The 26,217-nt window shown below is 36.0% G+C and overlaps 1 protein-coding gene across 5 annotated transcripts in view; it reads left to right on the forward strand.

The window, feature by feature from the left end:
• Positions 1-26,217, forward strand: part of TBL1XR1 (TBL1X receptor 1) — a 178,761-nt gene that overhangs the window by 143,467 nt on the left and 9,077 nt on the right. For 4 of the 5 annotated variants that reach the window (XM_045502925.1, XM_045502924.1, XM_045502922.1 and 1 more), the window contains 11 exons: positions 5,078-5,223; positions 7,690-7,912; positions 8,638-8,770; positions 9,149-9,290; positions 11,879-11,942; positions 12,045-12,142; positions 13,636-13,696; positions 21,280-21,401; positions 21,541-21,615; positions 24,741-24,868; positions 25,648-25,813. In XM_045502925.1, the coding sequence (XP_045358881.1) occupies positions 7,747-7,912; positions 8,638-8,770; positions 9,149-9,290; positions 11,879-11,942; positions 12,045-12,142; positions 13,636-13,696; positions 21,280-21,401; positions 21,541-21,615; positions 24,741-24,868; positions 25,648-25,813 (1,155 nt within the window). In that variant the 5' untranslated portion in view covers positions 5,078-5,223; positions 7,690-7,746. Of the gene's footprint in view, positions 1-5,077; positions 5,224-7,689; positions 7,913-8,637; positions 8,771-9,148; positions 9,291-11,878; positions 11,943-12,044; positions 12,143-13,635; positions 13,697-21,274; positions 21,402-21,540; positions 21,616-24,740; positions 24,869-25,647; positions 25,814-26,217 lie in introns of all 5 variants that reach the window. The other variant, XM_045502921.1, reaches the window with a different exon arrangement.

The following is a 26,217-nucleotide window of genomic DNA, read 5'->3' on the forward strand; positions in this document are numbered from 1 at the left end:
ATACAATTTATATGGGATGTTCATGGTTTTATATATATATATATATATATATATACATGGACAAAATTAGGGCACAGAATTGTATAGCTTGATGTTTTATATTGTGATGGAGGAAAACTGTATAAAGGAAAAAAGGAAATATAAAATATTAACAGTTGCATTTGAGTTTGCTATTGTAATTTTTTTTTCTTCTCCACGTTGTCCTTTATTTTAAGTGCTGTATCTCAGTCTTCAACATGCGAGATCCTCTATAGCATTCCCCCCCCCCCCCCCAATTCTTTACACCTTTGTAAAATCTTTAAGCATTGAAGTATGGAACTTTTGAATAAACAGAAGTCTGGGTCTGTAGGGGACAGTTGGAAGTGGATTTGGGGGCAAGGAAGTGTATGGTGATGGGAACAAGGAGATAAGTTTCTAGGTTTTTCTTACCTGAAGTTTAAATAGGATCTTGGATAAATTAGATTTTCGTTCTGGACTGTGTTATGATAACAGTTAAGCTTTGTTGGTTCAGACAGTCCATACCATAGCCATAATGTCCAAGGCCCATTTTCACATTCCTATTTGCAAAGTACAGTTGGCATGCTCTGGAGGACTAACATGTCTTTGAGATTACGATCCCTGTCATCCCAAGGGAAAGCACTCCTTGTAACAAGCACGGTATAGCAAACAGTTGTTTTGTGATCTTGTTTCTTATGTGGGAACCATGTGTAGTCTCATGAGTGACCATGCCTCCCTCACTCTGGCCACTGCTTGTCTTCATTCCTGAGTTACTGTATACTGAACCTAATGGTTTTTAGCCTTATTCCCTTCTGGAGTCTCTTCTGCCTCCCAAATCTTAATCACCGTAGCAAATTTGTAGAGTACTTGATTACAGAGGTATTATTTATATCAGATTTGTTCTCACTCCTGAAAAGAAGGGATACTATTTTAAGCAGTCAAGCCAGACTTCCAGCATCTCACAGATTTAGGTAGACCCTCTTTGCCTTCTATTCTGTAAATCAAAAGTTGCCCCTGGAAAAGTATTTCCTGCGTATATATTTACAGATAAACCGAAATCTTTTTTGGCATAACCCAGTTCAAGTTTTAGTTTTGCTTAAGTCCTATGCCTTTTTTCTTGGATTCATAGATATTCTGATGTGCCAAAATACATTATAGTAGAATTGCATTCTGATTTAACAAATGTTTATTGAGCATTAGTTAAATTAGGTAACATTCTAGATTTCTAGGTTCTAGTTCTAGGTTCTAATAGTCGTTCCTAGGAGACTAGGCCCTAGTAAATGAAAAGATTTACTAGGCATAAACTCTTCAAGCTGCCCAGTCTAGTAGTTACACACATGCATACAGTCCTGCACACACACAAGATAACCATTCAGTGTGGTAAATACCATACATACACAAATTTTAGGATTAGTATAGAAGAGAATGATCCACCCTCTGGGGTAGTGAAAGGAAGGACTTTACCTCTATTCAGATAGGAGAAAAGGACTTTGGAACATACAAGGTACAAAAGTATGAGATAGCATTAATGTATTCACAGTGTTACCTGTAACTGGCAAATACTTGAATCTAATGTGCAATGGGCAAAAGGGTAGGGGCGTGGAATTGGGAAGATGAGTCTGGAGAGATAGATAGGGTCAGATTACAAAGGTAACTATGTGTCATACTTAGTTTGGTCCTTATTAGGAAGGTCAAAGGGATCATTGAAAATGCCCACATAAGGAGTGATATGATTGGTTTTGTTTCATAGGTAATACTCTAGTTGTAGTGTGACAGATGGGCTGAGCTGGAGAACAAGGAAAGGAACTTAGGGCAGTAACTGTAGGCAAAAGATGATGGGGACTAAACTCCAGGTTCTAGCAGAAAAGGAAAGCTGATGACAGAGACCAGAGAGGTAGGATTGATAGAATTTTGTGAATGGTGGAACATCAGGAGCCCAGGTAAAACTTAGGACAACTTTGAAGTGTAATAAAGTAAGGTCAAATTTCTAAGGAAAAACAAGTTTTAAGGAGAGGAATAAGAAAAGTAGTTGTGTGGGGCACCTGGGTGGCTCACTCGGTTGAGTGTCCCGATGCATTGGGCTTTGTGGTGACAGCTCAGAGCCTGGAGCCTGCTTCGGATTCTGTGTCTCCCACTCTCTCAGCCCCTCCTCTGCTCATTCATTCTCTCTCTCTCTCTCTCTCTCTCTCTCTCTCTCTTTCTCTCTCTCTCTCAAAAATAAATAAACACCAAGAAATTTTTTTTAATAAGTAGTCTTGAACATAATTTTAAGCTGCCGTTATAATGCTATGACTAGAAATAATAAAAATTACAGTTCAATTCCACATTTATTGAAGCAGAGGGTTTTTAATTATGGACCATTTTTAGGGTAGACATTAATGAGAAGTGTCAAAACAGTGCTAATAACCCCTTCAGAGTTATTTTCTTACTATTTGAGAACATTGTAAGCACAATGTGTGATAACTAGAGACGGATGTAAGGACCTGTGATAGTTTCTCTCCTGGTCTGACAGAACAAATTCAGGATATATGCAATATTTCAGCCAGAAATTGACATTGTTCCACCTGCAACTCTTCAAGCTTGTACATAAGCTTGAACTCTAATTTAAACGGGGTGTAAATATGATGATTTTGATGGTTTAAATTGTACTCGTGAATGAGAGAGTACAAATGTCATGGACTTTGCTAAAATTTTGTGAGGCTTATGAAAATCACAACACTTTAAAAATGTTGTGAATGAGATGTCTTAATGTTTCATGCAGTACTAACACCACTTTCTAGCACCCTGAGTTGAAACTGAACAATGATGTAATTCTTTATTTTCCATTAGTAAACAGGAGCTCACTCTGTCTTCGCTTTATCTTTGACTACATTCTAACTTAATGGTTCCATAGGAGCAGCAGAATGTAGTAGTTACCTCCATCGTCTCTGAATGGATTTAAATCCTTATCCTCTTAAAGAACATGTGATCTATCTATCTATCTATGAAATATACTCAGACATAAAAAATGAAATCTTGCCATTTGCAACAATATGGGTGGAGCTAGACAGTATTGTGCTAAGCTAACTCAGAGAAAGACAAATACCTAATATGATCTTGGTTATATGTGGAATTTAGGAAATAAAACAAATGGGGAAAAAGGAGAAGCAAACCAAGAAACAGACTCTTAACAATAGAGAACACACTAATGGTTATCAGAGGGGAGGTGGATGGGTAAAGTAGATGATGAGGATTAAGGAGTGCACTTGTGATGAGCACCAGGTGTTGTACTGAAGTGTGGAATCACTGTATTGTACACCTGAAACTAATATTATACTGTATGGTAACTAACTGGAATTTAAATAAAAACTTAAAAATAAATCCTTATCCTCTTATGGCTGTTTTCCTATCTGCTGACTCAGATTATAAAATAATAAAACTATATATGTCTGCATGGTGTAGACCCTCCATACATGGTATTGTCCATCTTGAAGTCTTGTTAAATCTTTAAGCCACTGGGCTGTTTAGCTCCCCCTGTTTACAACTTACTGCAGAATTTAAGGAGGAGTGTGTATAATTAAAAACAGGACTCTCCAACCTCATGCGTATGGATTTCACTGCCTTATCTTTTACCCTCTCTTTCCATTCTTCCCGGCCTTTATTCTTAGCCTTCTACCCTGGAAACCTGGAATCTACTTATATTCAGGTAGTTCTGAGTTTCCTAATAGGGACAATGCAAAATGATGCTCGGTTTCATTGATATGTTTCTTAGTTTCATTGCTGTGTTTCTTAGCCATCTCTGTGAGCTCAAATTAAGCTAAAAATTGTGGTTAATAATGATCTTGCCTGTGGGTAAAATCATGAGTTAAAGTCTCAGGTAATCTTTTTTCACTTCTCACTGTGGGTTGCAGGAATGGAATGGCTAGGTGTTTCAAAGAGGGAAGAAAGGAGCCAGGAGGACAACTTTAGGTATACCTTGTCTACTGACCAATTAAAATATTTCCTAGCCACATGCTTTTTGTGAGTCCAGAGTATTTTATTATACACTGTTCATAAGTGCCACAAGAAGCCTAAAAGTGGAAGCACAAAATGCAAAAAGATAGAATAGGCACTAAAAAAAACTAGGGTAGGCTAGGCAACAGTTAATTACATAGGTTTAATTACATAGGTTAAATCAGTTTAAGACACAAGCCCATATGCATTTAGTTTACTTAGTATGAAAGTTTCTTGACATTTCATATAATGTAATTGAATTGTTTAAAATACATTAATGACATTTGATGATGAGGTCTGAAGGATGTTTTAGTAAAGAGAATAACCTCACTTGGGTCTGTGATTTTACTAGAATTTTATGTTTGAGTTTGGACTTGACTTTCATAAAAAGCAAGACCAACATATAGAGATTTTTATTATGTGTTTTGGGTTTAAGTATTTCAAATTAAACTTAGAATTTCTGGTAGAAACTGGATTTTTACTTGCCAACTTTCATTTCCTAAAGCTTTCATTTAGATGGGTTATTACTAAGTGGCAAAGAATTAGTTAAGTGTTTTGGCACTTAACTCATGCATACAGTGAGATTTAAGCATAAAAATTATCTTCACTTTTTATATTAATTTTAGTTGGCTTTTTATTTCCTAAGTTTGAAAAACTGCAAAATATTGGATTTATATGGTGTTTGACAATTTGTATGTAGAAATTTAAATATACTACAGAAATATTAAATGTCACCTTAATTTATCTTGACCTAATTATCTCGAGTGAAGCAATTGACTCCCATGATTTCCAAAGACTTTTTCCCCTGACTTTAAAGTTTGATGCTATTTTTTTGAGGAAAATTATGTGCCATGGCTAAATTTTATATGCATTATAAGTTTTAAATAGTATTTTATGTAATTAAGGCAAAAAAGGGAAATATGTAAAAGTTCATATGTTTGGATTTTGGTACTTCTTTTGTGTAAAAGCATATTTAATCTTAGCTAACAGTTTGGGATTTCAAATGGATGGATTATGATTTTGAAAGATTACAGAGGTCATTCACTTGTGTCCTATAGCATGTTGCTACTGGGAGAATAAATTCTTATACCTTTCCTTTTGCTTTTAGGATTTTCTCATTCAGCATTTACCTTTGGTATAGAAAGCCATATCAGTCAGTCTAACATAAATGGTGCCCTCGTCCCACCTGCTGCATTGATTTCTATCATCCAGAAAGGTCTACAGTATGTAGAGGCAGAAGTTAGTATTAATGAGGTAAGGAAAAATTATTTCAAATACTAACTCTTAAATGTGTCCTTAAGTCTGATATCTTGTTTGTTTATTCATTATCTGACTTTAGCTTTACCAGGTTGACAAAATTGAAGGGTGGTGTTCTTTATGTCACAGTCAGGTTGAACAGGCAAGGCATGTTGGCTCCCAACTGTAAGAACCATCATCTCTGGTTTATTTCCCTTTCTATGGTTTCATAAGTAAATAGTAAGAAATAATTTTCTTCAAAGCAGCTACATTTTGCTGTGGAATGCTGACACCATAATTGATGGTCTGAAGAATTACAAAACCTCAGGTTATTTGCTTATACCTGATTTTGGAAGGCAGTTTATAATTAAAGCCATGTCTTGATACTATTGCCTAAGGCCCATATATAGGTGGTTTAATTTAGGTGTCAGCCAATTATGACCCATGAGCCAAATCCTGCCTGCTTGCCTGTTTTTGTAAGTTTGATTGGAACACAGCCACACTCATTCACTTAAATATTATCTTAGCTACTTTTGTGCTACAGTGGCATAATTGAATCATTGTGACAGAGACCTTATGCTCTGCAAAGCCTAAGATATTTACTGTTTGGCCTTTCACAGAAAAAGTTTGGAAATCCTGGTCTATCTAGCTGAAAATTTTCATACATGGTCAGGATTTATAATATGTGGAGCTCTTCGTCGTATTTTCATGTTTGCAGAGATTAACATGCTCCCCCTTCCCTTTCACAAATATTTTTAAAACAAGCATCCATGGTTTCTATATCAATATTCATTAGTATAATTATGTGGTATACTAATATTGATTTCATTATTTTTGTTTCCTAATCTGTATAACTGAAAAATCCACTAATACTAAATTAAGTGTGTCCTCATTATCTTTTAGTAGTTTCCGTCCCAAAGTGTCCTGTATTGTGGAGGGTGATAAACAATTTCCACCAGTGGCCAGGGATAAAGTCTCATTTTATCTGAAAAATAAGTGTTTTGTAGATTGTAATATAGTACTCTACAATGTATCTTCACTGGGATTAATATTTTTAAGTTACTTAAATTAAAATAAATTCTCCTACTCCTCAGATACTCCATTGTAAGTGACAGCTCAGAAAGAGGTGCTGTGTTTTGTAACTCCGAGCACCCCATCACACCACTGTAGATTGTCGGTTAGTGCATGTTCAGCAGCTTACGTGAGTCAGGCCTTACATACACATATTCCCAGCTAATTTGCCCAGTTTCTATTTCTGACTTGTTCTGTGTCTTTTCTTGTGCCCGCTGGAGAACTTTTTTTTTTTTTTTTTTTTAATGTTTATTTTTGAAAGAGAAAGGGAGCGAGAGCTGGGGCAGGGCAGAGAGAGAGAGAGAGGGAGACAGGATCAGAAGCGGGCCCTGTGCTGAGAGCAGTGAGGCACATAAGGGCTTCAAACTTACGAACTGTGAGATAATGACCAGAGCTGAAGTGGGACACTTAACCGACCGAGCCAGGTGCCCCTGCTGGAGAACTTTTTATTAATTGTGAGCTACCTAATATCAGTGAGAGGAGCTTTGGAAAATTATAGCAACTCCATAAAATTACAGAGCACCAGTCTCAGAGTTAAATGATGGTACTTCTCAAATGTTAGTGTTCATAAGACGACCCTGGAGAGCTTGGTAAAACCCCCGCTTCCTGAGCCCTTTAGAGATTTTGATTCTGTACATTCGAATCTAAATTTACAACAAGCTGCCTGGTGTGATGGTAGTGTCATTGTTCCTTGGATCACACTTTGAATAGCACCAGTTAAGAGATCTTGGTTGCCATCGACTAGCTGTGTAACTTCAACAAGTCTTTTAAACCTTATTGTGCTTCCATTTCAACATTAGTAAAATGAGATACGGCCAAATATCTGAAGTCTATTTCTTGTTTAATATTTGAATCAAATCACAGGAAACTTTCGAGTCCAACAAAACTGTTATTTTTTTTTTTTTTCAACGTTTATTTATTTTTGGGACAGAGAGAGACAGAGCATGAACGGGGGAGGGGCAGAGAGAGAGGGAGACACAGAATCGGAAACAGGCTCCAGGCTCTGAGCCATCAGCCCAGAGCCTGACGCGGGGCTCGAACCCACGGACCGCAAGATCGTGACCTGGCTGAAGTCGGATGCTTAACCGACTGCGCCACCCAGGCGCCCCCCAACAAAACTATTTTAAAAGTTTTTAGTTTTAAGGATCCATTCTCCTGTGGCACCAAGTCTCTTACCATTGTATGAACTGTTTCATATTGGTCATTACTTTTCGCTAACGGAATTTTGGAATCTAATTAATAAACATTTTATCATCTGGGCCTACTTTTTATTCTTTCATTATCTCCGCTTTACCTGGCAACATTTAACAGTATGAACTAGAGGAGGAGGAAGATTTAAACACCTATTTGCAGTTGCTTCACCCTAAATGTGTTGTCTTTCATATTTCTTTTCTCACAATTTTCCAAATCTAGGATGGTACCTTGTTTGATGGTCGACCAATAGAGTCTCTGTCACTGATAGATGCCGTAATGCCTGATGTAGTACAAACAAGACAACAAGCTTACAGAGATAAGCTTGCACAGCAACAAGCGGCAGCCACCGCAGCTGCCACAGCTGCCACAAACCAACAGGGATCTGCAAAAAATGGCGAAAACACAGCGAATGGGGAGGAGAATGGAGCACACACTATAGCAAGTGAGCTGAAATCAGAATTTAAAAAGTTCCCTTTCAGAAGAAGTATCTGGCTTTATGTGGATGTCTCATCTTCTAAACTGAAGTAACATCATCTGTTTCGTTTATGCCAACTGTTTCCCTAACTTATATCACAATTCAGATTTCTGTTCCTAAAGCTCCAGAAAGATAGATTTACTTACATGGATTTTTTTTTTTAATTTATTTATTTTTTTTATTTAGAAACCATTTTCTACTGTTAGGTAAATTTTCTCGGCTTTTGATTTCTAAAGAAAATTTGTAGTGCAGTCTTTAACACACACAGTAAAACTCTGACGTGGAGATAGAAAGGCACCTCTCATGTTATATGAATGATATCAGCAACCCCTACTGGCAGAAACTCAGAATAGTGTTGGCGTGGATTATATTTAGCTCAGATCATTTTGTCATTTTAGCCATGTTTGGCTCTAACCTTGTTACAGCCTTTCTCCCTGCCTCTCCCCCACCCCAAACACACACTCATCTTTATCTTTTAAAAATAGTATGGTCATACTTAACTAAAGATATACTTAACTTGTCCTCATGTGACAAGTGCTATGTAAGCATTTTCACCATTACCTGACAGTTAAAAAACAATTTAAAAGTTACATATTATAAAGGAGGTATTTGCTGGTTAAGAATTATTTTTCCTCCTCAGGATGTTGTAATATTACCTAACTGGTATTTTCCACTTATTTCTGCTGACATAGATAATCATACTGATATGATGGAAGTGGATGGGGATGTTGAAATCCCCCCTAATAAAGCAGTTGTGTTACGGGGCCATGAATCTGAAGTTTTCATCTGTGCCTGGAACCCTGTTAGTGATCTCTTGGCATCAGGGTATGTTTCTCAAAGTGAAACTAAATGTATTTTTAAAAATATTGTACTGAACTATTACACACTTTATAAAAGCATTACTTACATTTCCAGGTTTTTGTTGCTTCTTTGTGGTCCTTTTGCCTTTGTAAATCGTTATTTCTTCGTAAAGAATCTTAGAAGTTTAAATCGTTGAAGTAATCTTAGAAATTTTAATTAAGCTTACTGCTTAAGAAGGTGGCCCAGGGTCCCCAAAATGGAGACTAAGAAAACTCCTGGAGATGGAAATCTCTAAGACTCTAGTTTTTATTTATCTTATTAATAATAGTATATAAATATGTTGCTTTGGTTCTGGGATACTTGAGAATGTCATGAGATCTTAATCTGTTGCATACTTTATAGGTCTGGAGACTCAACAGCAAGAATATGGAATCTTAGTGAAAATAGCACTAGTGGCTCCACACAGTTAGTACTTAGACATTGTATACGAGAAGGGGGGCAAGATGTCCCAAGCAACAAGGATGTGACATCCCTAGATTGGAATGTGAGTATCACTGTTAACCACGATGAATGTAGTTACTAATGTACTTAACCTCTCTGGACCTCAGACTAATGGCAGGTTGTGTCCATTTGTCCACATGTTTTTGAATTTCACTAATAAGAACAACAAACTAGGACTCCCCATTCTGAAGTGTGGTATTAAAAAAAAACAAAGACTGGCCCTCCAGCAGTCAGACCGAGGTTCAGCTTGCAGCTCTTCAGTTTGTCTTGCAGCAGAACCTTTGTAAAACTGGTGGTGGCCCGCTCTGCATCATCTTCCTCACGTGGAAGGTACAAGTGGGATAATGGTACCTACATAAACGAGTTAATAGATGAAAGTCAACAATAGGCACATACTAAATCCTTAACTACGAAGTCCTTTGCTGGGGGAGGAGAGAAATTTACATTAAAAAAATATGTTCTTGTTTTTCTCATTTGCTGTATCAACTGATGAAAACTTGATTGCCTGCCTTTTAGGGGCCATTAGTCTAGGTCACTTCCAGGCTTCATTCAACTGTAGCGGTCTTACACTTCTCCGATTCTGTTTGTCATTCCACATCTTTCAGAGAGATAACTTGACTGTTCTGACTTAATCAGAAAGTTTGAGCTCCTAGTTGATAAAGCTTCACCCTTTCATTTTCACATACGTGATTAGCAGCTTCATTTGTTTCATGCCCATGATTAATTTGTGAAAAGTTAGCATTTTTACAGTTCTGTATCTTTTCCATGTTGCCTTTTTCTTTCTGCATCCATTTTTTACCTACCCTCCCTATTCTAAGAAACATCTTGGACTGTTTCAGTATTACCAAGCATTTAATGGGGTTCGTGGTCCTTTCCTCAGCAAATGAACACCCTTTCCTCCTCTGGCCTCTGTTTGACAGCTTTTTGTGCAGCTTTCCAAAGGATCTTCCGAATCTCATTCCAATGAATGAGGTCTGTCTTTAAAAATGATTGCTCCAGCTAAAGTTTTCAGTTCTTTGAAATTCTCCCAAAACTCATAGCTACCTTTCTTTAGTGTTGTCTTCCCAAATTTCCAGCAATATATTTACCCTTTCCCTCCTATGAAGTTAACAATTACAAAAATGAAAAGAGGTTTAGCATGTCACAGTATTGTTTGGTTGTAGGGTCAGGACTAAGAATTATCTTCTCAAATGAGACCTTATTTTTATATCTTAGGTCAGAGGCCTTATCGCCTTGATAATGATATTTGGTTCAGAGGCCATATGTTAATGAAATTTACAGGTTATACTAAGGATGGTTAACAAATGGTTTGTTGAGCTTGGTGATTCTGAACTGCAAGTTACAGTTTTTAAAAGTGTGGACTTTTCAAACATGCATTATTCACTATGAACTTGAATCTTCCACTAAAAGGGGAAAATGTTATCCTTTAAAATATACTTTTCCTACTGTAGTGGTCCATGAGCTAAGACATTTGGGGACCAGTAGTTTAAAAGAAACTTCCCATTGTGTGGAGTCTGGAAATAAGCTTTTGCTGTTGGTTTCAACATGCTCCTTCTTCCTCAGATAGAACCATAGAGCCAATTCCTGGCAGGACTGAGTCTACAACCTCTAGAACCAGCATCTGTTTGTTTCTCACTTACCTGTACGTAACGTATGGTTTGAGAGGTCTGAAAAAAGGTGATTCTTGTTTTCAATTCCCTTTCCAAACACCATCAAGAAAGCACTTGAGTAAGGCAGGATTTCATTCTGTGTCTTCAGTAGTGTTTACTAATCCCAGTAATAGTCTGTTTCATGCACTCTGTAACTTGCACTTCCGTAGATCTGTCCTTCTGTTGTACCATTCATCAAGGTCAGACACAGCAAGGGAATATAAGATTAGAGAAATTGGTATGGATTTCTCCTTGTGGTAAAGTAGTTCCAGGCAATTGTACTCACTTCATTAACTATAAAGTCAGCCTATGCTCTTTTCTGGCTTTTTTTTTTTTTTTTTTTCCATTTATTTATTTATTTATTTATTTATTTATTTATTTATTTATTTAATAGGATCTCGTATTGGGAAAGAATTAACAAAGGAAAGAAACATTCAGTGATATTTAAGTATCTGGTCATCTGAAACAGCAGTGTTGTTTGGCTCACACACAATACAAGCTTCATTTAGACAGTAAAAGATTTAGAGGGAGGGCCATATAAAAACTTCTACTTATAACAAAATGTTTTAGCCAATTTTGCTTTTTACTGTTAAATCATTATTATATGATTTTGATGTCCTTCCCAGTCTACCACCCTACTCCCATCTTTCATCATGCGCACCTATGAGAATACTGGAGACCCTAGCACACATAAAGGTAGTGATGGTCCTGCCTCAGAGTGCTTCCTGTCATTCTTGAGATTTGGATATAAGGCTCACACACTGACTGAATGCTGATTAAATAAATACTAGCTTCACAGCAATAAAGGGTGTTTTGTAGGTCTTTGGTAACATTCCCAAATAGGCAATTTGGGAATTGGCAAACAGAAATTTTGAGGCAGAGAATGTCAAGGATCTGCTATTTCTAAGGTTTAAATATGAAATAGTCTAATTAAATGCCCTTTTTGGATTATATAATTGAAGGAAATGTGTTTCTCTGACAGAGTGAAGGTACACTTCTAGCAACTGGTTCATACGATGGATTTGCCAGAATATGGACTAAAGATGGTAAATGAAGCATTTGTCTTTTCATATATTGTTGTTGATCTAAGTTTAAAGCTTGAAGTAATTTTAATGGGTTTTTTTGTTTGTTTGTTTTTTAAATATTAGGTAACCTTGCTAGCACCTTGGGGCAGCATAAAGGCCCTATATTTGCATTGAAGTGGAATAAGAAAGGAAATTTCATCCTAAGTGCTGGAGTAGACAAGGTAAAAGAACATTAAACTAAGTTTTATAAAGGTTAATGTGTTACAGAGTATAACCTAACGTAGTATTTTCTTCTAATCATATAAACAACAAAACATTCATATATGGGAAATTCAGGTATGAATTTATGATGATAATAGAAATGCTCTTAGATTTTCTATCCACTTATTCCTGAATTTACTCATCAAAAAGTCATTTATTTTATTTTTTTATCTTTGTGACCACGCCTCAGTTTTGGTGGAATTTGTGGGAATAATGAATGTCATACCTCCCATACTCTGCTTCCCTTCTCTTGTTTCTAGTTTATCTCAGCTATGAAAATAGCTCCGGAGTGATTCCATGAGAAATCTTAGAGCCAGTCTGTTAGCTGAACTCCTGGTGTTTAATTGAAAATGTAAGAAATGTAGGATCTTTCCAGCTTTTTTCACCTAACTAGGCTGGAAAATATGGATAGGTTGAAAATACAGCCTTCTTGCTTTCATTTTCCTGAGTCAGCCCCTTTACCATACCTCCCAAGGTGAATATAGGTTTAAGATTATTTTAATCCAGGGGCACCTGGGTGGCTCAGTAGGTTAAGCATCTGACTTCATTCAGCTCAGGTCTGATCTCACTGTGAGTTCAACCCCCACGTCGGGCTCTTGTGTTGACAGCTCAGAATCTGGAGCCCACTTTGGATTCTGTGTCTCCCTGGCTCTCTGACCTTCCCCCACTCGTGCTCGCTTGCTCTCTCTCTCTCTCTCTCTCTCTCTCTCTCTGTCTCTCTATCTCAAAAAAAAATAAAAGATTATTTTAATCCAGGAAAGTATATGATCATAGTTAACTGAATGAGTTGTCAGAAGTAGAGAGAAAAAAAAAAAAAGGAAGGAAAGTAAAGGAGGCCAGGAATAGGAGGGAAGAGTTCCATTAATAACCATTGCCACTGTATGATGCTTTACATCCCCAGAGTTACACTAGTAATGGGAGGGTGTTTAAAGGAGTTCTGAATATATATCCACTCAGATTTATTTGTCATACTTGCATATACTATACAAGACGTTGTCTTCAATCTTGTCAAAATTCAAGCTGCCGTAATGTATAAATGTGAGCTTTAAAAATCTTAGTATTGAGAATTGGCTGATGACTTTATTAACCAAGAATTTGCCTCCTAATAGCTAAAAAGCTAGAAAAATTTTTTACACTAAATACGCTATTGCAGTTGAGTTTCTAAAGCATTGTAATATAATGTCTGGTATTTTGTAGACAGATAATAATTATTTGAAGTAAGCTGACTGATGAAAAATCACTGGGAAACTGAAACTACTTAATAGTCATTTTCCCCCACCACCAAAAAATGAAATATACTCTCGTACTATTGGGGATAAAGTAAATGTTAAAAATTAAATTCACTTTGACATTTCCCATTGCTTTAACATAGTTAGGCATCTTATGTATGCATCTGTCATAAACACCTTTTAACATTACTCTTAATATATTTTCCTTTTCTTTTCTATCTTAGACTACAATTATTTGGGATGCACATACTGGTGAGGCCAAGCAGCAGTTTCCTTTTCATTCAGGTAAATCTTCACAATTTCCATGAGAACTGGAGCTTTCTTCTGTTTTTCTAATTAAACTTATAAAGGGATATAATTTACTTAAAATCTTGAAATATCAAATATCAATCTTGTTACTAGTCCTTTGAAGAGTTGATGTTCCATGACTTTCAGATTGTTAATTGTCAGGGGATCATCAAACGTTTTCTGTGAAATTTACTGTTAAAAAAGCGTTTGCAGCCTAGTGCAATTAGATCGGTATTATTTAATGGTGAAAACATAGATTTTTTAATCAGGCGGTCTAAGTTTGAATGGCAGTTCCACCCCCACTTAACAAGCTTTAAGACTGAGGAAGTCATTTAAACTTTCTGAGCCTCATTTTCTCTATAAATGAAGGATTATAATTATACTTATTTGTTATGAGGATAAAACTAAATAATGTTTAGGAAAATAATGTATAAACTCATACAAATTAAGGTGTTGTCATTTCTCATTTTGGACTCGTTTCTAAATCGGTCCTCCTGTGTACATGAAATTAAAAAAAATAGGTTTTCCAAGCATTGTTGGACCTTTGGTACTTTGGATGGATTTCTCTTCTAAAAAATAATTTGACACTTAAATACAGTAACTCTGAGCTGACCTCTCCCACCTCCCACCCCCACCCCACCAACATTCTGTGCTCCTACCTCCTTGATACATAGCCATGCACCAGGTATACAACTTGATGAGTGGACACAGCTGGATTTTAGTACCAGCTCTCCCTGGCTTTGTGCTTTTCTCAGGGAGTTTCCTGGTGATAATTACTAATATTAAACAAGATGCCTAATAACTACAGTTGACCCTTGTTAACAACACAGGTTTGAACTGTGCAGGTCCACTTATATACGTGTTTTTGGTTTTTTTGTTTTTTTTTTTCAGTAAATACAGTTGCAATACTGTAAATTTATTTTCTTTTTTATTATTATTTTCTTCTCTCTAGCTTACTTTTTATTCTAAGAAGACAGTATAAAATTCATACAGCATACAAAATATGTGTTAATTGACTGCTTATATTAATTGATAAGGCCTTTGGTCAACAATTAGGCTATTAGTAGTTAGGTTTTGGAAAAGTCCAAAGTTACATGAGGATTTTCAACCGCATGTGGAGGGGGTAGGTCAGGCCCCTAACCCCTGTGTGGTTCAAGGGTCAGCTGTATTAGAACAGTAGTGTTACTATTTTACTTGATTTAACTGCTGCTTTGATGATTTTGTTGTGATTGGGAAGAGTTTTGTTTTGAAAGGTAACTGAAGGTAACTGGTTATTTTCAAATCTTTGGTGACATCCTTTTCACACATAGCCAGTAGCACAGCATCACCTTTAAAATTAAAACAGCTTCTGATATTTTGGCTTTTTGTCTTTTCTATTTAGTGTGACTAAACAAGCTAAATAAGGTACAAAAATGACTGTTCTGTAGTACCTAGGTAACATAACTTTGCAAGCATCATTTTAAACAATTCAGCTTGATTAAAGCTTACCACATTTACACATCAGTTTTTGTTTACTTGTTTTACTTCCTTTTCACCTTTGTTTCTAATCTTCACCCAGATAGATTTCTCTTAGGCCTCTGGCTCTTCTACCTAAAAGTTTCTCCTGCCTCCTAAGAGTGATGAAAAGTTGAAATAAGTTAAGTGTTTGGTACTGTTACTAGCTACTCTGTAACCTAAACCACCTTTGTGTTAGAGATGGTGCCCTTAGTAGTATACATGATTCCCTTCAGTCCTGGCTACAACCTGATGAGGTAGGTGGCATTGAAGTCATTTTACAAGTTAAATAGGCTTTTTGCCCATGATATTTCTTGCCATGCATTTTTGTCTTTTTAAACAGCTTTATTGAAGTATAATTGTCATAAAATGAGCTATACACATTTAAATTGTGCAATTTGATATGTTTTGACATATGCATATACCATTGAAACCATCACCATACTTCAGATAATGAATACACCTGTTAGTTTCGGAAGTTTCCTCCTGCACCTTTGTGATCTCTCCCCTCTATGCCCAGACAAAGCCACTCATGGCCTTTCTTCACCACATGTTAGTTTACATTATGTAAACAGAATCACACTGTATGTATTCTCTTTTCATCTGGCTTCTTTCCCTCTGTATAATTGTTTTGCATTCCCTTCAGTTGATGATTGATATTCCATTGTATGGATATACCACAGTTTATCCATTTACCTGTTGAAGCAAATTTGGGTTGTTTCCAATTTTTTGGGCTACATAAATAAAACTGCTATCAATATTCATGTGCAGATCTTATGTGGACTCATGCTTTCATTTATTCCATGTAAATATCTAAGAATAGAAAAGCTAGATCATACTGGAAGTTATATGTTTAACTTATTAATAAACAGCTGAACTGGTTTTCCAAAGTTTACATTTTCCAAACTGGTTTACATTTGCACCAGAGGTGGATATTCTAGTCCCTCCATGTCCTTGCAGCACTTGATAAGTGGTCAGTGTCATTAATTGGAGCCACTCTAATCGGTGGGTATTGGTATTCCACTGTGGCTTAGTTTGCATTTTCTAATGACTAATGATGTGGAGCATCTTGTCATGTACTGTTTACCATCTGTAGATCTTATTTGGTGAAGTGTCTGTTCAAATCTTTGGACCTTTAATTTATTGTTTTTTTATTACTGAGTGTTGTGAGTTCTTTATTCTGGGAACAAGTTTATCAGGTATTTACAAATGCTGTCTTGGAGTCTGTGGCTTCATTTTGCATTGTTTTAATAGTGTCCCTCTGTGCCAACTCTACTTCAAACAAAACAAAACCAAACAAAATGTCCCTCGAAGATCAGGAGTTATTAATGTTGATGAATTTCATAAATTATTTATTCTTTTATGTATCATGCTTTCAGTGTCTGTCTAATTTGCTTTTTGTTTGCTTGATGTGGAAGTTAAGGTCACTGATTTGTGACCTTTCTGCTTTTCTGATATGGATATTTAGTGCTATAAATTTACTTCTAACTACTAATTAGTGACATCTCTGTCTGCATAGCTCTCTCTTCCAGTAATGTCCTATGAATTCCAGCTATCTTGGTCTCCCCAGATTCTCAGCTTTATCTTCAGCTCAGGAATTGCATTGATCTCTGCCTAGAGAGATTCCTTTTTCCTTTGCCAAGATTTGGACACCCCCCCCCCCCCGACCCCGTCCCTAATTTATGAGCTTGGGAAATTTTTTAAGAGCACATTGGTGGTTGGTTTCCATTTTGTTAGGAACCACTGTCTTTCATTGCTTGAAGTCTAGTGTCTTAAATTGTTATTTCACATATTTTGTTCTGGTCATTGGGCAGGAGGTAAATTTTGTCACTATTACTCCATCTTGACCAGAAATAGAAGTCTACCATGCTTTTTAAGTTACCATATTTTAATTGCTGTGCTAAATTTTCTCAATATACACTTTTGCATAAAACATAAATCATGATTACGGATGAGTTGCGATGAGTGACCATTTCATACCCATTAATATGGCTATAAAAAGTAATAATGTTCATGAGGGTGTGGAGAAATCAAGGCCCTGATACTTTACTAGTAGGTTTGTAAAATGGTACAGTCACTGTGGCAAGCAGTACAACAGTTCCTCAAAAAACTAAACATACAATTACCATGTTATGATCCAGCAATTCTGCACCTAGGTATATTTCCAAAAGAATTGAAAGCAGGGACTTGAACAGATTCTTGTGTGTCAGTGTTCATAGCAGTATAGCAATAGTAGCCAATAGGTTGAAACAACCCAATGTCCAACAGACGAATGGGTAAACAAAATATGGTCTATACATACAATGGGTTATTATTCAGCCATAAAAAGGAAAGAAATTCTGAAACATGCTACATTAGTGAATCTCACACATGTGCTCAGTGAAATAAAGCAGACACATAGGGTCAAATCATATGATTGTACTTATAGTAAATTTCTAGAATAGAAAAATTCATAGAGACAAAAAGTAAAAGATTAGAAGTTCTCAGGAGTGGTGGGAGGGAGAAATAGGGAATTATTGCTTGATGGCTACAGAGTTTCTGTTTGGGATGATGAAAAAGTTTTGGAAATAGTGGTGATGGTTGCACAACCTTGTGAATGTAATACTACTGATTGTACACTTAATAAATGACAAATTTTATGTTAAATATGACCACAATATATCAAAATTAATAATAAAATATACCAAAACCCATTGAATTGTACACTTTAAATGGATAAATTTTATGGTATGTGATTTATATATTAATAAAGCTGTTTCTAAAAAATGCAAATGAATAATAAAAGCCTTTCTCTCCTTACTGCATAGGTTTGGGTAATTCATTACGTTTTTAAATTACGAAGGATGGAGGGAGTAACAAAAATATATCAAATTGCAGAAGACGAAAATTAGAATCTTAGCTCCAAGATTTTAAAGGGTTGTGTAACCCTAGTCAAATTAATTAACTTTTCTTTATCCCTTTTATCATACATAAAATGAGACCAGTATTAGCAAACACACCTCTCACATATCACTTACAGAAAAATGCATTTTATTAGAGTTGCATTTCTGGTTTTTTTTTTTTTAATTTCTTTATTAGTTTCTATACCCAACATGGGGCTCAAACTCATGACCCCGAGATCAAGAATTGTATGCTCCTCCGACTAAGCCAGCCAGGAGCCCAGTAGAGATGCATTTCTATCCTAAAGAATTGGCATTACCTAGACTCATTTTAGGAATAAATACAAAGTAAGGAACTATGTGTTCTTAGATTACACCCAATTTTGTAACTGTTGTATTCTATGAGCTACGCATATCACAAAGCATAAATCCTACAACTCACGTCGCAGCATTCCCCAGCTTCCCCCAATTACCTTCACCTAGCCATACAGTTTCTTTTTGTTTTGTTCTGAACCTAATGGTGTACTTATTTGAATGCCACTTCTTATTTTGTCAGCCTCCTATCTCCTGTTTTGCAGATGGCTTTGCATAGAAATAACATCCTGGTGCATCATGACAGATACACTTGGCATTCTTTATAGAATTTTATTATACTTTTAATTGTTTTCTAAGTTTATTAGACTTTTCAGGCCCTTTTTCCCCTATCACTCAACATTAGGACAAATTATTTATCAAAGAAGCAGTTTGTTAAAATTATTTTTCAAATGATATCTTCTGTAATAATATTTAGTGTCAAAATGAAAGTGTAGTAGGTACTGAGTCAAATTCCTGACGTGAAAACAGAGTCTAAACCAGATACCAAGAAAGGGAATTTAATACAAGGAAATAGTTACAAAGGTGTTGGAAGAGTGAAAAACAGGAATGTTTACTAACTCAGAGTGTAACAACTGCAGAAAACCTAAGACTATAGAGAAGGCAGGATCTCACTGCCCAGTGGGAATTAGAACTGTTAAAAACAAAACAAAACAAAACAAAACAAAACAACAATCTGGCAAGAATAGGCACCTTGGAGTGAGTAATCGTTGCCACTGCCAGAGACCCAGCCTTGAAAGAGAACAAAATTGTCTGTCTTCTCTGTCTTGACTGTGATCTCTTAACGGTGTCCTCCACCGTATGAACCCATCTGGAAACCAGTAGGCACAGGAGTCTGGGATATGTAATTTGGAAGAGTCCACCCTCTGCATGTAGAGTATAGCAGGACAGAGTGTGTTACGAATGGCCCTGAGAGTAACCAGACAACGACCAGGACAGTCATCCACATGCTCTAAGATGATGTGATGCATACAGACTAGCAGCAGAGCTCATACGTAGTGCTGATCAAAGTTGGATATACTTTGGATCATAGTACTGATCAAAGTATTTTTTGTTGCTGGCTGATTTAAGTTGGATTCTCCTGGAAGCAGACCTTGAGCAAGGGATTTGAGTGAAGTGCTTTATTAAGAAAACACTCTCAGGAGAAACAAGTGAGGAATTATAGAGAACAGAATGGGAAAGCAGAAGGGGAACCACGGAAGAAGGGAGCATTTTCTGGAAAAGAGGGCCTGGCCTTAGCCTAATCCAGGCCAGGCTTTGAATTGTTTGTTACACCTTGGAGTTTTCCATCTTGAACCATATACTAGATTTTTTTTTTTTTTAAATGTCTTGCTGTAGTTGCTCAAAATTCTCCATTTTGAGTCATAAATGCTTTAATTCTTCTTTCTTTTTGCTGTTCTTTTACATAGTTGTAAGCTCTTACACATGATGTATTCCTTGGCCTATCAGTCTAACAGTGCTCAAAACACCTATTTATAATATGCTCAGTATAAAAATAGCCATTTACTATTATATGTAGATACATACAATGAGGAAGTGGCTTTCACCCCCCCCCCCCCCCATAGGTACCAGTTTTGACCTACTTTATTAAATACTTTATATCTCCAGTAATGGGCATAACTTAACTTCAACTTTCCTGTTTTTCTCCTTGTCTCTAAGTGCTTGCTCTAAATGGTAAACTTGTTCTGTGAAGGGCAAGAAAGGAACTTTTTTAGGCTTTATAAGCTGTTGAATTTCTGTTGCAGCCAGTTGAGTCTGCCCTTGTAGTGCAAAGCAGCCATGGGTCATAAGTAACCAAATGAACTTAGCTAGATTTTAATAAAATTTTATTATAAGGACACTAAAATCTGAGTTTTCTATGATTTTTATATTCATAGGTCTTCTTTTGATCAATCTCTACACCCAGCCAAATGAAATGTAAAAACTACTCTTGGTTAATGGTCATAGTGTGTCCCTACAGCTGTAAATCCATTGTTTTTTGTATGCTCCTATTGTTTAACCCAGTTACTTGCTATCATTACCTTAATCTGCATTACTAATTATAGAGAACGTTTGCACCTTGGAGCAGGGAGAAATGAAAAGAACGAATCTCCAATCACACAGAGCTAAAATAAGTATTAATAGCCGGCCAGCTTTGGGGCATCTGAGGTTTTGAATTCAATGATAACCGTTTTAAGCAGTATTTGACAAGAATCACTTAGAAGAAAATGTCTTTGCAATCATATGCAATATTCCACTTATCAGTTGAGTGGATAATGGAAATTATTCAGTATAACATTTGTCTAACTTGTAATTTACAAAGTACTTTTCACACACATCATCTCACTTGATTCTCACAGTTTCCTTGTGTACTAAACTTAAAAGGCTTTATCCCCTTTTTTCAGATGAGGAAAATAGCATGAAAGGTTAATAAGTGACTTGCTTAGGGTACAACGGTTAGAGATTGGCAGAACCAAGCCTCCTTGTCCAGTGAAGACTCCAGAGAATTTTAGAAATAAAAGGAAGTAATGACATCACTTTTAATTTTTTACCAATGAGATCCCAAGAATCCAGGGCTAGTAGTTTATAGAGCAAGCTCTCAGGAATCCTAATCTGGTTACCAGGTCAGTGTACTTGCTGTTAGGTTGTGTCTCACATCAAGACAACTAAACTGAAATTTATTAATATTTATGATACTTAGATACCATAATTTTTAAAAATATTATCTTAAAAACTATAGAGTAAAATGTTTAAGTTCCTATTAGCATGCTTAATGTCCAACCATGTTTAAGAGTAAAGCTCCTAGATTTCACTGCTTGTGGAATGAATGCAAACCTAGCCCTTTTTCCTTTTCAGCACCAGCATTGGATGTTGATTGGCAGAGCAACAACACCTTTGCTTCTTGTAGTACAGATATGTGCATTCATGTCTGTAAATTAGGACAAGACAGACCTATTAAAACATTCCAGGGACACACGGTGAGTAACCATTTTTTTCCCCCTTTAAAGTGGTTATGATGAATAAGTAATATTACAGAGTGGTTTTGAAATATGTTTAATATCCAAAGAGCAACCCAGTCCATAAAATGAAAATGTGAATATTTACTGTTACTTTTAGAATGAAGTAAATGCTATCAAATGGGACCCAACTGGCAATCTTCTGGCCTCCTGTTCTGATGACATGACTTTGAAGGTAATTCAGGTAGTGGGGAGAAATGCACTGGGGGTGCCATGCAGCGTGGCTGCTCTGGGCATGGTAAGGTTGTTGAAGATGTCTCTCTTACAGTTCATTGAATGCTTAAACCTGGGTCAGGACTTACGCTTCTTTTTAATAGTTAATCACTGTTTTTTATTTTATTTTGTGTGAAATGCTTTAAGTGTTTAAATATGGCAAATAAATTCTATTTAAAATAATGTGTGGGGGCTCATGGGTGCCTCAGTGGATTAAGCCTCCGACTCTTGATTTCAGCTCGGTAAGTTAGCCTAGTTGACATGGCCAACATCTGCAGCTTGACATGAATTTATGTTTTTCTTGTCAATGTGACTAAAAGCAAAACTATCACCTTGCAGCTATGCACAGTCACATTTAGAGAAAAAAAGCATTTTGAGATAAAGAACAACCTAATACTAATCTCCATTATTAATGAAAGTTTGAGCCCTTTCCTACAAAATACTAACTCTTGTGAAAATAAATTTATCCTTAACTTTGTAATGTCAATGGCTACAGGCGTGATGACCCTTACAGATGGGATAATCATGAAGGAAAACTGCTTTTCCTCCTGTGAACAGACTAAATGTAACCTTGGTAACCTGGTGGGTTTTTTTCGTTAAGTACCTGCTGTGTTTTTAGTTACACAATTTTTCTCAAGCCTGGGCTCCCTTGCAAACATTGCTAGTAAAAAGGCTTTTCTTAATGCTTTCGTCTCTGTGAACAGAGTATGGCGCAAAAGTGGAAATGAAAGAAGGCCAGTGGCTGGAGAGCCTACTGAGTTGCAGTTAGGAGTTTGAACTAGAAAGTGTTGGAGAGGTTTTTGTCCTAACAATAATAAAAGGTCAGAATTTTAAAGCAGAAACGAAATGGATCAATATTGTGTAGTAGAGCCAAATTCTGAGAACAAGGCACATGAGTTAGAATATCATGCAAAGCCTGAACAGTGATTTGAGCCGTGCAGATGGAGGTGGCAGGTGGGTCTTACGCTCAGAGAAGAACTCCAACCTTGATATAAAAATTTGGGAATTTTCTGCAGATGGGCGGTCATTCAAATCCAAGACATGGATGAAGCTGTGTAGTTAGAAAGTATAGAGTAAGAAAACAGGGAAACCTTGAAAACAAAAAGTCTTAAACTCCAATAATTACCCTCTCAAGAAGAATGAGCTTCTAGAAGGAAAAAAAAAGAAGGAATGACCCAAATGGAAAGAGAGTGTTTAAAGAAGAATGTTGGAAGGGAGTGTGATGGATGGGAGTGGTTAACAGTAGCAATGCCGTTGAAAGGTCAAATAAAATTAAGTTTTAAAACATTTGTGGGGTTTATTTACATGGAGTTGTAAATATCTAGAATATAAAAACGTTTATGATTTTGCTTTGTTATCTCTTACTAGTTACATGGCAGACATGTGAAGTGCACCTAATTTTTGTATGTTGTTGTCGTTGTTGTTGTTGTTGGCAGTTGGGTTTGGTGTTGGTGTTTGGCAAGATGTTACCCCCCCACCCAAGCCTTTATTGAATGATTTTGCCAGAAATGCTCTCAGTGTAGGTTTCTCTTAATTTTTGTTCAGTGCCAATATGACTTTTAAATCTATATACGTGTATGTTTTCAACTTAAGAAAGCCTCATTCTCACGATTTTAAATTTATTGCTTTGTTAACCTTTCATGGTTTGTTCTGTAGGAGTCATTTTCTAAACTTATGTTTTATTATGGTAAGAAAACTTAACATGAGATATTTTTTTTTAACAGATTTTTGAGCATACGGTACAGTATTGTGCAGCGGATCTGTAGAGCTGAAATTTTATGCTTGTTAGCCATCCTTTTCCCCTCAGCCTTTAGCAACCACCATTCTTTTCCTTGCTTCTGTTGAGTTTGACTTTTTTAGATACCTCGTATAAATGGAATCATGCAGTATTTGTCCTTACAATTCATCCATATTGTTGTGTATTTCAGGATTTCCTTTTTGTTTTTTTTTAAAGGCTGAATGACAAATACTCCATTGTATGTATATACCACTTTTTATTTAACCATTCATCTATTGATGGACACTTAGGTTGTTTCCTTAGCTTGGCTTTTTAATATTGCAATGAACAGCAAGTACAGATGTATTTTTGAGATCCTGATATCAGTTCTTTTGGATAAATACCCAGAGGTAGGATCACTGGATCGTATGGTAGTTCTATTTTTATTTTTTTGAAGAATCATCATACTTTTTTTCTTAGTGGCTGTAACATTTTGCATTCCCACCAACAGTGTAACAGGGGATCTCATTTCTCCACATCTGTGATAATTTATTACCTTTTTTATTTTATGATAGCCATCCTAACAGGTGTGAAATGATATCTCATTGTTTTGATTTGCATTTCCCTTATGGCTAGTGACATTGAACATCTTTTCTTATACCTATTGGCCATTTGTATATCTTCTTGGAAGAAATGTCTACTCAAGTCATTTGCCCACTTTTAAATTGGATTGTTACAGTTTTTGCTGTTGAGTTATAGAAATTCCTTATATATTTTAAAAATTACCCTTTATCAGATATTTTTTCTCCCATTCTGTCAGTTTCCTTTTTCTTTATTGTTTCCTTTATTGCAGAGAAGCTTTTTAATTTTGTATTTCCATTTGGCTTTTTGTTTTTGTTGCTTGTGCTTTGGTGTCATACATGAACCGTATTATTTGCAAGTTCTCTTTGCCCTTCTCTGTTACAAAGCATTTTCTGATTCTAAATTCTACGAGGAATTTATAATGTAGATCATTTATTTAAGGAACAGTGTTAAAACTAATGTCGTAAACATTTAGGATAATTGCCCAAGGGACTTACTCAATGTTGAAGTTTGTACTCTCTGAAGTTCTCAGAGTTAATATCTAGAACTACAGTTAATTCATTCTTCAAGCCTCACAGTAGTGAACATTTGGAAAGGACTTTAAGCTAATTTGTTATTTTTAAAAGAGTGATAAATACTACATTTTAATTTCTTTGCAAATATTCCCTTGAGCTCTAATCGTTGTTCTGGTTACACTATTTATAGTTTGGATTGGCAAAGTAGTATTATTGTAAATGTACCCTTTGTATGGGAAAATATAATTATATATTTTTTTCTTTTTTACTTAGATATGGAGTATGAAACAAGACAATTGTGTTCATGATTTGCAAGCACATAATAAAGAAATTTATACTATCAAATGGAGTCCAACAGGGCCAGGGACAAATAATCCAAATGCCAACCTTATGTTAGCAAGGTAATATTTCTGTTCTACTCCTCCTTTTATGAGTCTGCCACAAAAAAAGCTTCTAATACATATGACAAAGTTAGGAAAGAGTTCATGAAATGGGATCGTATCCTGCAGGAATAATTTTTTGATGGAAACCTTTAAACCCAGAGTTTTATTCTTATTTCAGACCATAATGGATTTTAATATCTGGAGTTATCAAATATTTACTGATGATAATTAAGTATTAATTAAAACCCAAGTAACTGAGGTATAGTGCAATAACATTTCTTCAGCATAAAAAAAAAGATAAAGTTAAAAATATTGTCAATACATTGTTCAGAACCATGGATCAATCAATGTAATTATTTAAAGAGGAAGGGAAAAAAAAGGGAAAAAATTAGTAAAAAAAAAAAAAAAAAAAGTGCTTGTGCAGCTCAGTCAGTTAGCTCAGGTCTTGATCTCAGGATTGTGGGTTGAAGCCCCACATTGAACTCCATGGTGGGCATGGAGCCTATGTAAAAAAAGAGAGAGAAAGAAGAAAGGAAAGGAATATGGTGAATTTAGCTCATTTTGTTTTTCAGTTTAGAGACTTGGAGATGCCCGTAAGCTGCCTTTTCTCCTGTTGTAGCTTTGCTTCTGCAACACTTTCCTCCTAATAGCCAATCTGGTCTCATAAGGAATTTGTGTCTAGCTACTAGGAATGACTGTGTGATTTGTGTCTAGCTACTAGGAATGATTCTAGATTGTGGGTGGGACTTGGGTATATTTCATTATTTTTAAAATTGTTTTGTTTCCTCCTTTGTCAGTGCATCCTTCGATTCTACTGTTAGATTATGGGACGTAGACCGAGGAATTTGCATCCATACATTGACAAAACACCAAGAGCCTGTGTACAGTGTGGCTTTCAGTCCTGATGGCAGGTACCTGGCAAGCGGTTCTTTTGATAAATGTGTGCACATCTGGAACACACAGGTATGTCTTAGTTATTGAAATCATCACATTGTTTCATAGGTACTAATAAGCATTTGCCTGTATAAATACTCTTCTCTCCTTTGGTTGTCATTCCTTTTGTGACATTAGTTCAATTCTTAGTTTCTAGATGAGTACCTTTTTTGAATTTACAAAGACTAAAATCAGTTGAAGTTGTATTTTCCTGATATAGACCAGAATTTAGAAATAAATTTAGATTGTATTATTTTTTCCCCAACAGGTTGCAGACATGAAATGTGAGAGTTTAAGATACGTGTTTATATAAGTGATATAATTTCTTTATTTTCATAATGTTTTAAAATGTTTCATTTTTGAGAGAGCATGAGGACCTGCGGGTGGGCAGAGAGAGGGATACCGAGGATCCAGGGCAGGCTCCACTCTGACAG

Source organism: Leopardus geoffroyi, chromosome C2 (assembly GCF_018350155.1).
Source record: "Leopardus geoffroyi isolate Oge1 chromosome C2, O.geoffroyi_Oge1_pat1.0, whole genome shotgun sequence".
In the NCBI taxonomy this organism is placed as follows: Eukaryota; Metazoa; Chordata; class Mammalia; order Carnivora; family Felidae; genus Leopardus; species Leopardus geoffroyi.